This window comes from Corylus avellana, chromosome 3, assembly GCF_965113065.1.
Source record: "Corylus avellana chromosome 3, dhCorAvel1.hap1.2, whole genome shotgun sequence".
NCBI lineage: Eukaryota > Viridiplantae > Streptophyta > Magnoliopsida > Fagales > Betulaceae > Corylus > Corylus avellana.
In genome coordinates this window covers 31,608,980-31,620,195 of record NC_142492.1, presented here as the reverse complement: position 1 = coordinate 31,620,195, position 11,216 = coordinate 31,608,980, and the positions used below count along the sequence as shown (strand labels likewise).

At 34.5% G+C, this 11,216-nt stretch overlaps 1 protein-coding gene across 2 annotated transcripts; it reads left to right on the top strand.

Annotated features, from left to right (window-relative positions):
• Positions 1-2,880: 2,880 nt before the first annotated feature.
• Positions 2,881-8,587, top strand: LOC132174640 (heparanase-like protein 1). Of its 2 annotated transcripts, none has more exons than XM_059586270.2 (10): positions 2,881-3,025; positions 3,838-4,098; positions 4,241-4,277; positions 4,451-4,634; positions 5,423-5,571; positions 5,649-5,882; positions 6,766-6,955; positions 7,105-7,230; positions 7,377-7,476; positions 8,043-8,587. In XM_059586270.2, exons 2-10 carry the CDS (start codon positions 3,889-3,891, stop codon positions 8,433-8,435), a joined length of 1,623 nt encoding a protein of 540 aa, XP_059442253.2. In that variant the 5' UTR covers positions 2,881-3,025; positions 3,838-3,888; the 3' UTR covers positions 8,436-8,587. The 2 variants fall into 2 exon arrangements, with proteins under 2 accessions (XP_059442253.2, XP_059442254.2); XM_059586271.2 differs by lacking the exon at positions 2,881-3,025 and adding an exon at positions 3,198-3,293.
• Positions 8,588-11,216: the final 2,629 nt, after the last annotated feature.

Below are 11,216 nucleotides of genomic sequence, written 5' to 3'. Positions count from 1 at the left end.
CACGTAGGAGATAAGTTGGCCATAAGTTGGATTTATGTTGTGACCTTAACATTTTCCTATTGGGAATTCAAATGTATAGATTAGATTTTATATGTATTTGAATTTGAAAAATGTTAAGGTCATAACATAAATCCAACTTATGGCCAACTTCTCTCCTACGTATCATTTAAAAAAAAAAAGAAAAAAAAAAAGAGGATTTTGGGATTCTGAGAATTTGGGAAACTTCTCTGTTGTGATTGATGTGTTTGAATATCTGTTGCATCATACATAGAATCTTGCTTAACAACCCCCCTCAAACGAAGGGGAAGAGGATGAACATGAAGTTTGGTGCATAGTTGTGAGAAACGGATAGCAGAAAGTCCCTTAGTGAACACATCCGCAACTTGATCAACTGTAGAGATATATTTGGGAACAATATCTTTTATTCAAGACCTTCTCGCGAATAAAGTGATAATCTACTTCAATATGCTTAGTCCGAGCATGTTAAACTGGATTTGAAGCCAAAGCCAAAGCCCCAACATTATCGCACCAAATAATAGGCAGAGATGGCAAAGGAATATGTAAATCCTTAAATAACATCCGCAACCAATAAAGCTCAGCAGTAACAATAGCCAAAGACCGATATTCAGCTTCGGTTGAGGAACGAGCAACAACATGTTGTTTCTTAGCACTCCATGATATTAAACTAGACCCAAGAAATACCGCAAAACCACTTGTAGATCGCCGATCATCCGGAGAACCAGCTTAATCCGAGTCACAAAATGCATTGAGTTGAAGAGAAGATTTGGAATAATGAAGACCATGATCAATAGTGGCTTTAAGATACCGAAGTAAACAGTTAAGAAGTTTTACCAATACATTAATATACATACTTGAACATCATTTTGACTTAAAAGCCTATGTTAATAAGCTTTGGTCCACTTAAATATATTAACTATTATTTTTCTTTATACTTTCTCAATGTAGAACTATTCTCTATTTTAATCGGTTTGCCAGTTTTTGGCTTTTGCAAATGGGTTTGATTTAGTATGGTACAAAAGAATTGGTTGGATGGGGTTTGCCAGTTTTCGATTTTGCAAATGGGTTTGGTTTAGAATGGTACAAAAGAATTGGTTGAATTGGTTTTAAATCACACAGTATCAAAAAACACTATAACCTGTATTGGTTTGCCAGTTTTTGCTTTTGCTTGTTGGAAGAAGTTCATAAATCTTACTTTCTTTTGCATTGTCTCAGAATCTTAGTACCCAGTAGATTCACACACTACTAGGCTTTTTTTAATCATCCCTGTATCATTGTGACCATGCATGAAAAGTTGTAGTTTGAAGTTGAGAAAAAGTTTCCAATTGCTTTTCTATACCCTGTGCTCTTTAGTTTGCAATACATATGTTAGTGAAATGTAATTAAGGTTCTATTTATACGTACCAAAACATTTTTAGATCTATTTATACGTACCAAACATGTCCTTACCTCACTCCATAATAATAAGACCTCTAGAGGGGATTTTAACCTAATTATTAAACGAGGAGAATGAACATTTACTTACCACTTATGCAAATTCATAATTGTTATCATCACTCGTTTTACAAAAGTTCCATTTGCGTATGACTTGCAATTGCTTGAATCATACTCTTTTAATCTATTTGACCATTGGATTTAGCTTCAAGGCTCTACTACCAAGTGCCAAGTGGAATGTGATGCTCTCTCTTTCATTATTGTTGTGCGTCTATTTTTTTCTTTTCTTTTTTTGTTCTCTAGGGTCTTTGTTTTGTCTACGATGTGGGACACAGCCGGGTTGTAACGACATGCTATGTGGTATTGGAATACTGTATGATGTAGCTATAACGAGGACGTCAAAAATTTAAGAGGGAGAATTTGTAACACTCTAATCCTATATTGAGAAGATAAAGAATAGTCCACAAATATAGCTAGCGCTTTTTTCCTAGGTGATAATTATGAAGTAATGTTACAAGTTCCTCTTGTATCACTTTTATGTTCCTCCTAGAATTATGTGCCTTTTAATATCAACATTGGACTTGTGATTGATCATTATTGAATTTTGATCAAATGGTGATTTTAAAAGTCATCTCATTTTTTGAGAGACATAAAAGTGACACAAGAGGGACTAATATAATTACTCGGTTAGTATGTGCCAACAAAAAAATAGGTAAATTAATATGCCTAATATATATATATATATATTTAAAAAAAAAATTGAAACATGGTAGACTATACAAATTTCATATCAAGTACTAGGATTTCTTCCCTCTTGTCATGAAGGGGTAGGATGCCTCTTCAAATGTTAATTACTCTTCTTGTTTTATTGTTTTTTCTTACTTAATGCTAAGCTAATATCAATTACTCTTCAAAAACTTGATTAGATGCAGGTGGGTATTAACATTTAGACAGATCTTACGGTTTATATTGACTTTGATCAAACCATATTTAATTCTCAAATAATAATAATAATAAAAGCCAAAAAAAAAAAAAAAAAAACATTCTTCAACCCTCACCGCATTAAGCAAAATCCATGTTACAGGAAAGAGAGATTTGGTGAAGGCATAACTTTCTTTTTTTGGTAACTTGTGAAGGCATAACTTTCAGCCCAAGCTAACTTGGAATCTCATCCAATAGCACCTGTACAAGTACAACCAAAACATTTTCATTTTTTATTATTTTTAATGGAAAAACATATATTATCTTATCTCAACCTTTTCCCGAAAAGATACTTAAATGTTTAAACCCACCAAACCCATGAAAAGATTATGCTTAAACTAAAACCTCAGCTCGATTTAGCCGTAGCTTTTAGCCGAACCGACAAATGCGACAAAACCGACCCAGTTCACGCAACGTGTTTTTCTTGTAACAGTAGTGTCAGAAACGCCAAGATAAGGAAGACAAGGCGAACAGTGAAGTCGCTCTCCTCCAAAAAAAAAAGAACCGCATTATTGATGTACTTTGTCTGAAGGAAGTTGCTGGAGAGTTGAGCTTCACTGTTGTCATTGATGGTGAATTTGCAACATTTGGGGTTAGTTTTCATCTGGGTTTGCGTTATTTTCTTGAATTCTATTTGGGTTTCTTTAGATTTTGTTCTTCATGTGTCCCATCTAGTCATTTCTGGTGCATGCCTCCAGGAAAGCTACTTTTGAGCGTCACCATTATTAACATCTATGGCGTAAGTTGTATCATGACTCTTAATTTTATTGACGTAATTGTCATCGCGGTTGTCCTTAACTATCTTAAACTCTATTTGGGTAGTTTTGGACTTGGTCCTTCCGTTCTACGAAGTATAGCAGGTGAAAAGCCAGTTTTTTATTTTTTATTTAGTCTTTTATAATGATACTTTCTGGGTTTAAAGAACTGGTTTTGTGATTTCTAATCTTAGGAATGTTGCTTCCACTTCTTGTATCTATGTTATGATTATTGCACTTTTCTCAGATACTATAAATCTTCATGGATCTAACAAGAATTTCTAATACAACACTAGTTTCTGTGTTCTTGATTTTCAACGAATCTGTTTCCAGTATGTAGATGTTAGTATTGCTCTCTCTCTCTCTCTCATCTTTTTAGGATTTATTTATTTTTCTCTAAAATCTTTTTAGGATATTATAGATATGAAATGAATGTTAGTTTTGAGATTTTCAAGTTCTTGATTGGCTGAAAAGGTGAAAGATGCTTATGTGGTTTAGGGCAAATGAGAATTGAAATTCTGTAACTCCCTTCCCAACTGAGTGGAAAAATCACAAGTGTCATGTAATCCATTTCTAGTGACATCTACTAGCTGTACAACATCTTAGAATATCTGCTTCTCATTAAAAAGATCTATCATTCTTGTTGCAGTTAATTTGTATAAGTTGAGGTGCTTCTGAAGCTGTTGTCATTGATCTACCAATGGGACTCCACCTCTCTTTTTTCCTCATCCTGGTTTCCCTCCCTGTGATTTTGGCTCAAGAAATTAGACATGCTAAAATTGTAGTTGATGGGACTACAGCAGTAGCTGAAATTGATGATAATTTCATCTGTGCAACTCTTGATTGGTGGCCCCATACTAAGTGTGACTACAACCAATGTCCATGGGGGAATGCATCTGTTACAAATCTGGTGAGGATTTAGAAACTTACCACTTTGTAAGCTTACATTAGCATTGAAGGACTGATATTAAACCTTTTTCATTAGTTTGCTGGAAAACAGTGAAGCAATTTGAATCATTGCTTGGTGTGATTTTTTTTTTTTTTTTTTTCAGGACTTATCTCATCCTTTACTTGCCAAGGCAATCCAAGGTTTGTCTATCTGTTTCAATTCGTTTTTGTTTTTTTAAAAGAAATTTTCTCGTAACATTCGATTGTTATTTACAGTGATTAACAAATAGTGTATGTTTTTTACGATTAGAATCTTGTTGGATTAGTTTGACTAACAACACAATATTAATCTTTTGACGTTGGTGGATTGATAGCTTTCAAGCATTTGAGGATAAGAATCGGAGGATCTTTGCAGGATCGAGTATTGTACAACATAGGAGATTTGAAGTCTCCTTGCCATCCATTCCGAAAGATGAAAGATGGGTTGTTTGGATATTCAAAGGGATGCTTATACATGAGGAGGTGGGATGAGCTGAACCATTTTTTCAGTAAGACAGGGTAAGCTTTATGACATCGGGAGTATATTTTCTTCCCTGTGGCCAAAAAAATCAATGAAATAATCTTTTTATTTATGTTGGGATACTACATATCAACCTGAATTCTTTAAAAATTAAAATAAAACATTCATACTACCAAGGTAGTTGATTGTCTGGTTTCGTCAACCCTGATAGTGACTGAAAGGACTGTCTTTTCTCTACTTGATTGATTGTTAACTCGCACATAATATGCAAAACAGATAGGCTTTAGTTGGTCGTACTTTCAAGGTCGTGACAAGCATCACAAAGTTATTTGTCAAGCTTCTCTTAGATTGGACATCCATGTAGATAGTCATTCTGTTTTAGCACACCATCTATGATGTAAACTCTCTTTTAAATGCTGTCTTATTTTCCTTATGAAACTTCAATGAGAAGGCCTCTTCTCTTTTTTTGAGTGTGTGTGTGTGTTTACCAACTGACAATGCTGGGTTTCTATATCTTAGGTTTTACCATCCTTCCATGTTCTTTTCAGCTTAAACGCTGGATGCATAATTCAAGTTTTTTTTTTTTTTTTTTTTTTTTTTTTAAGTAATGAAAAACTTTATTGAAAAATCATGGATGCATAATTCATGTTTTTCCAGTTCATTTTTTAGATTGTCTTTTGACTTCCACAAGATTTCCCAATTATGTTGAATTTTTCAAATTTGTATCTACAAGTATTTGAGTAAAGAGAACTTTTTTGTTCTTTTTCTTTTCTTTACTGGTGGGGAGGTTGCACTCATGGTGGTTATGTGAATCTTTCATTTGCAGGGTAATTGTCACATTTGGCTTGAATGCGCTTTATGGGAGGCACCAGATCAGGAGGGGTGCTTGGGAAGGAGATTGGGACCCTAGTAACACAATAGATTTAATGAAGTATACCATTTCGAAGGGATACCAAATAAATTCATGGGAATTTGGTATGGAACAATAGATGAAGCTCTTTATTGTTTCCATTATCTTGTTCTGCTTCACCAATATTTTTGCCTTTGCGTAGGTAATGAGTTGAGTGGAACTGGCGTTGGTGCAAGTGTTCGTGCTGAACTGTATGGGAAAGACTTGATCAAACTTAAAGATATTATGAACGAGTTGTATAAGAAATCCCACTCGAGACCTTCACTTATAGCTCCTGGAGGATTCGTTGACCCAAAGTGGTACACTACACTTCTTGATGTTTCAGGTTCAAATGTACTCAATATCGTGACCCATCATATATACAATTTAGGTGCAGGTGAGCAACTGTAATATCAAAATTCTTTCACTGTTGATATTTATACATACCACCATTGGCAATATGAAATGCTTGTTCTACATTGAAATTAGGGCTTATATAATATTCAGTAATAGCTTTATTTGATATTAGTTATACATCAGAGCATTTTATGCAGTGGATATATTCCATTGTCTTCTTTGCCTTTTGATTTTGTCCCCTTAGCCCGGGACTGTATTGCATGTCAGCCATGATGAATAGTTAAGAGGACATGGAAAAATGATTGAATGTGTAAACTAATGTTCTTGTTTTCTCTTCTTCTTTCTTATAAATTGAACCCTGACAGTATGATTGCTAGGGATCAACTTAGGACTTCTTTTTTCCTTGCTGCTAGTTGTCTATGACAAAAGAAGGGAAACAAATTATTGATCTTCTGAACTTCGAATATAACTGAAGGTCTATACTACTTTCGAATGATATAAAACAGTTGATTCCCCCTCCCAACAAAAAGAAACGCACCCTGTTGTACACTGCACAGCTAGAATATAGACATAGCTCTTTGTCTTCTTATCTCCTGTTTGAACAGCCAAATCTCTCTCTCTCTCTCTCTCTCTCTCACACACACACACACAAACACGTGCACGCCAACACACATACATTCACCATAGATATTTGCAAGGAAGTTAAAACTTGACAAGGCAAAAAGGCTCATATAAGTTTGACCTTATTACATAGATTGCTTTAAGCTCCTATGGACATCATTTCAAGACCTCTGGTTTCTGAATGGTGACTTTCTTGTGCAACTAAATAAGAGTTGACATGTCCCTGACAAACACACACACACACACACTTGTATTTATCATTGTGCTCACTTCTGCTTTTATATTTCCTCTCTCCATTTCAGGTAATGATCCCAATCTTGTAAGTAAGATATTGGATCCCTCTCACTTGAGCAAGATATCAGACACATTCAGCAATCTTCAACAAATTATTAAAAAGCATGGTCCTTGGGCTTCCGCATGGGTTGGAGAATCTGGTGGCGCATATAACAGTGGTGGCCGTCATGTGTCTGACACATTTGTGAACAGCTTCTGGTAATCTTGGTTGTCTCATTACTTCCATTATTTACCTCTCTTTTTTAGTACCTTAAGCATTTTGTCTCAGCAAAAGAAGAATTTGTTATTGTTTTATATTAATTGTGTCATCAATTACAGGACAATTCTTATTTATGTATGAATTCTAGGTACTTAGATCAGCTTGGAATGGCATCCAAGTACAATACTAAAGTATATTGCAGGCAGTCTTTAATTGGTGGGAGCTACGGTCTCCTCAACACAACCACATTTGTTCCCAGGCCTGATTACTACAGGCAAGAAGCCAAGAGCATTGACGTTGTTTCTTTTTTTTTTTTTTTTTTTGCCCGGGGACGGTTTAAAAAGTGTTTGAGTATTTGTCCTTGACAAGCTTATCTAATTGAATATTGTTTCCTTTTGTTTGGTGTCTTTTTTTGAGTAGTTCACTTCTATGGCATCGACTTATGGGAAAAGGCGTTCTTGCTGTTGATGCCTATGCTTCATCATATTTACGCTCTTATGCCCATTGTTCAAAAGGAAGAGTAAGGCTCTATTATGTGTTGATTTTGTTCCAATTTTGGGGGCAATGTGTAGGTTTGTCTTTATTACAGTGAGATGTTCATAGCCAAATTTTTTTATTTTTTATTTTTTTTATCATTTGTGTAGGTCTGTCTATACTATGGTGAGATGTTCATAACCTTTATTTTTTTTAATCATTTTCTGTGACCATTGAAACCCAAGCTTTGGCATCAGTATTTTCATGCGGGCACAGATTTTATCAGGTGCTCAATTGAGGCACATGCACCACTTGCGTTTCATAATTGCACCAACTTGGGTAATCTGTGAGACATTTGTGTTTTACAGTTGTAGGCTCAAATCTCCGGATTTGGCTTAGGTGCGTGCTGTAAAAACAAAACTACAGGAGATTTTCTATAGTTTTTCAACGATCCCGATTTAATTCTACTCTCTTTCTCATTGAAACCTGAAATTAAATCTGAACCGTTAAAAAAATTGCATGAGATCTCCAGTAGTTTCTACAACAATGCTTCTTGTTGCTCTTATCATATCTTGCATTCCCTTATTTTGACTACTGTCATCATTTTTACAGGCGGGTATAACTGTACTCCTGATCAACTTAAGCAATCAGACTCATTACATAATCAATGTCGGAAATCATATGAACTTTGATTTCCGTGCAGATGGGAAAAAAATTGAGCTAGAAAATTCTATCATGCATAATCTTAAGAGAACAGTTTCTTGGGTTGGAAGGAAAGCTTCAGATGAACCCTTATACAGAGAGGAGTACCACTTGACCCCAAAAGATGGGTTCCTTCGAAGTGAAATCTCAGTTCTAAATGGAGTTCCATTAAAGCTTACAGATGAAGGAGAAATCCCCAAGCTGGATCCTGTTCTTAATGATGTAAATTCTCCATTATATATTGTGCCAAGGTCCATTGCTTTCATAGTATTTCCCAACTTTGATGCTCCTGCTTGTGTATAACTCTTCTCAAAGCTTATTTTACAATGTTGGTTGTATAAGTGCATGTATAATGATTGTGATAATTGTAAGTTATGATGTATTAACAAGAAGTTAAAGCCTCCTCGATGAGAAATTATGAGGAATAAGATACTACTTCTGGTTTTGCTGTTTAATATTGTTACTATTTTTAGTCAAGGGATATTATCAAGTTATTATCTTGAGTTTTGTTTTTATATCAAATCACTTCCTGAAATTTTAATTTTTGCAATTAACTCACTGAAGTTTTTCTATATTACAAATTGGTTACTTTCTCCAATTTACCATCCATCATCTAATAGAATCGACATGAATTTTCAATAATACCCTCAAGAAATTGTAAAGAGAAGAGGCTGGCCAACCCCTAATTGAGAGGGTGGAGGTTGCCCCCTAAGTACAAGGGGGAAACCTACTCCTTTTGAGGGGTGGAGGTCCCCCTTTCGAAGGCAAGGGGACAGCCTCCACCCCCTTGGGTCACCCTTCAACAAGGGAAGGGGTAGAGGCCATAATTATGCAAGCATCTACCATCTCACGATGGACAAATATCATTTATATTTCAAATGAAATAGGTAATATTTATTTTATGGTTAAGATTTACAAGTAGTGTATCTAATAGAGTACATGAAGTTAATACTGACATGCCTTTTAAAAAATTTACATGATTTGACATCATGAAGTCAAAAGACTAAGAAATTGGCTGTGTGCATATTTCGGCACATTGTAGAACGCTAATAATGTAACATTTTAGGCATTTTGTTTTCCACCGATAATGTTATATTTCCTGATGTATAAAAAAAGTTGAAAAATTTCATAGCATCTTAAAAAAGGTCGACAATTGTATGAAATTTTAGTGTTTTTCTCGGCCACCCCCATTAGGCCAAGGGTTGGTTTCAACCACCCCCCTTTGGCCATTTAGGGTTGGCCGAACCACCCCCATTGCCTTTGGGAGTGGTCCGGCCACCCCAAAAGGCAAAAAAAAAAAAGAAAGAAGGATTTTTATTTTTGGGATGGCTGGACCACCCCCAAGGGCCATGGGGGTAGTTCGGCCACCCCCTGGCCTAAAAGGGGTGGCCAAGCCACCCCAAGGCCTATGAGGGTGGTTCGACCACCCCTAGGCTGGCCATGAGAGTGGCTGCAACCACCCCTTTCTTCTTCTTCTTACTTTTTTTTTTAAAAAAAAAAAATTATTTTCATATTTTTAGTTTTTTAATTATTAGTTTTGTTATATATATATATGATTCCTGAATTGAGTGTAAAATTTACAAAAGAACATTGAAATATAAAAAGAAAGTTAGACAAAAAGAGAATTTGGAAATATTTTGTTTTCATTCGTTAAGACAATTAAAAACATTACAAATAAAACCCTTATGTTTTAATTTTAAGAATAATAAATGAGAGAATAGGAGAGAGAGAGAGATGAGGTATACCATAATTATCCTACATAAAATCCCGTCACTTAGTAAGATTCATATAAAGAAAATTTTTAAAATAAAATCTTCAGAATAATGAAAAACCCGTTCAGTCTATCAAACACATTAAAAACTGGTTCATTTACTGAAAAGCATGAGTTCAGAATACGTGTCGCAATTCTAGGCTCTCTCTAAGCCAGAACTCGGATATGGTTCCTGAATTGAGTGTAAAATTTACAAAAGAACATTAAGATATAAAAAATAAAAAACCCTAGAGAAAGAGAGAATTTGGAAACTTTTTATTTTCTTCATTAAGACAATTAAATACATTACAAATAAAACCTCTATGTTTTAATTCTCGGAATAATGGAGGAGAAAAGTTGATAGAGAGATGTACGATACCAAAATTATCCTACATTAAATCCCGTCACTTAATGAAATTCACATAAGGAAACTTTTTGAAATAAAATCTCATAATATTGAAAACCGGTTTAGTCTATTAAACACATTAAAAATCGGTTTATTCACTAAAAAACATGGGTTTAGGACACATGTCACAATTCTAGCTAAAATTGCCAGAGCTCGGCTTATATATATATGATAACCAATTGAAGTTTCTAATTCAATTAATACAAAATGTAATTTAAAGTTGCTGTCATGTAGAATAAGTAGCAATTATTTTTTATTTTTTGATACATCCACACAAAGAAAGGGGGAGGGGGATTCGAACGAGTGACTCTCGCTTCATGAGACGTGATCTACTGCCGATTGAGCTATCCCTTGAGGGCAATAAGTAGCAATTATAGTGCATAATGAACCACAAAAACTACTTCTATTAATCTACACTGAATTAAGGGCCTTTACAAATGCCCTTCTTGAGCTCCAAGCCTCCACCATTGCTTCAAATTCAATGCACTATTTTGCGAAAAAAAAATATAAAAGTTGAATTCCTGAAGAAAAAGAAAAGATTATTAAAATAAAAATAAAATAAAATTGTTGGAAGTAAAAATTAATTACGATTTAATGCTACTAATTCATTCAATTGAAAAGGAACTGGCCGGTTCACGGTTATTAGAGCAATGTAATTAATTAATTAATTAATGTTAGCTAGTAATAGTAGTGGCGTTGCTCCCATTTGTACGTTGTATATATATGTTACCTTTTTCAAACCCTATATAAAATGTTCTTCTTCTAATTCTTTTTTCCCAAAGCTCTCTATCAAGTCTCCTACCTGGTTAGTTTTCTTTTTCTAGTATTTATTTATTATTATTATTTTTGTCATATTTTGGGTCCTCTTTTCTTCTAAAATCAATTAACTTGGGTTCTAGGGTTTCTTTTTAACAAAAGATGTGTCTAA

Bases quoted from the DNA above. Each gene is read 5' to 3' on its own strand.
- LOC132174640 (XM_059586270.2), top strand. From the start codon at position 3,889: ATGGGACTCCACCTCTCTTTTTTCCTCATCCTGGTTTCCCTCCCTGTG. The intron at 7,231-7,376 runs GCAAGAAGCCAA...TTTTTTGAGTAG, and splicing joins CCCAGGCCTGATTACTACAG to TTCACTTCTATGGCATCGAC. The intron at 7,477-8,042 runs GTAAGGCTCTAT...TCATTTTTACAG, and splicing joins CCCATTGTTCAAAAGGAAGA to GCGGGTATAACTGTACTCCT.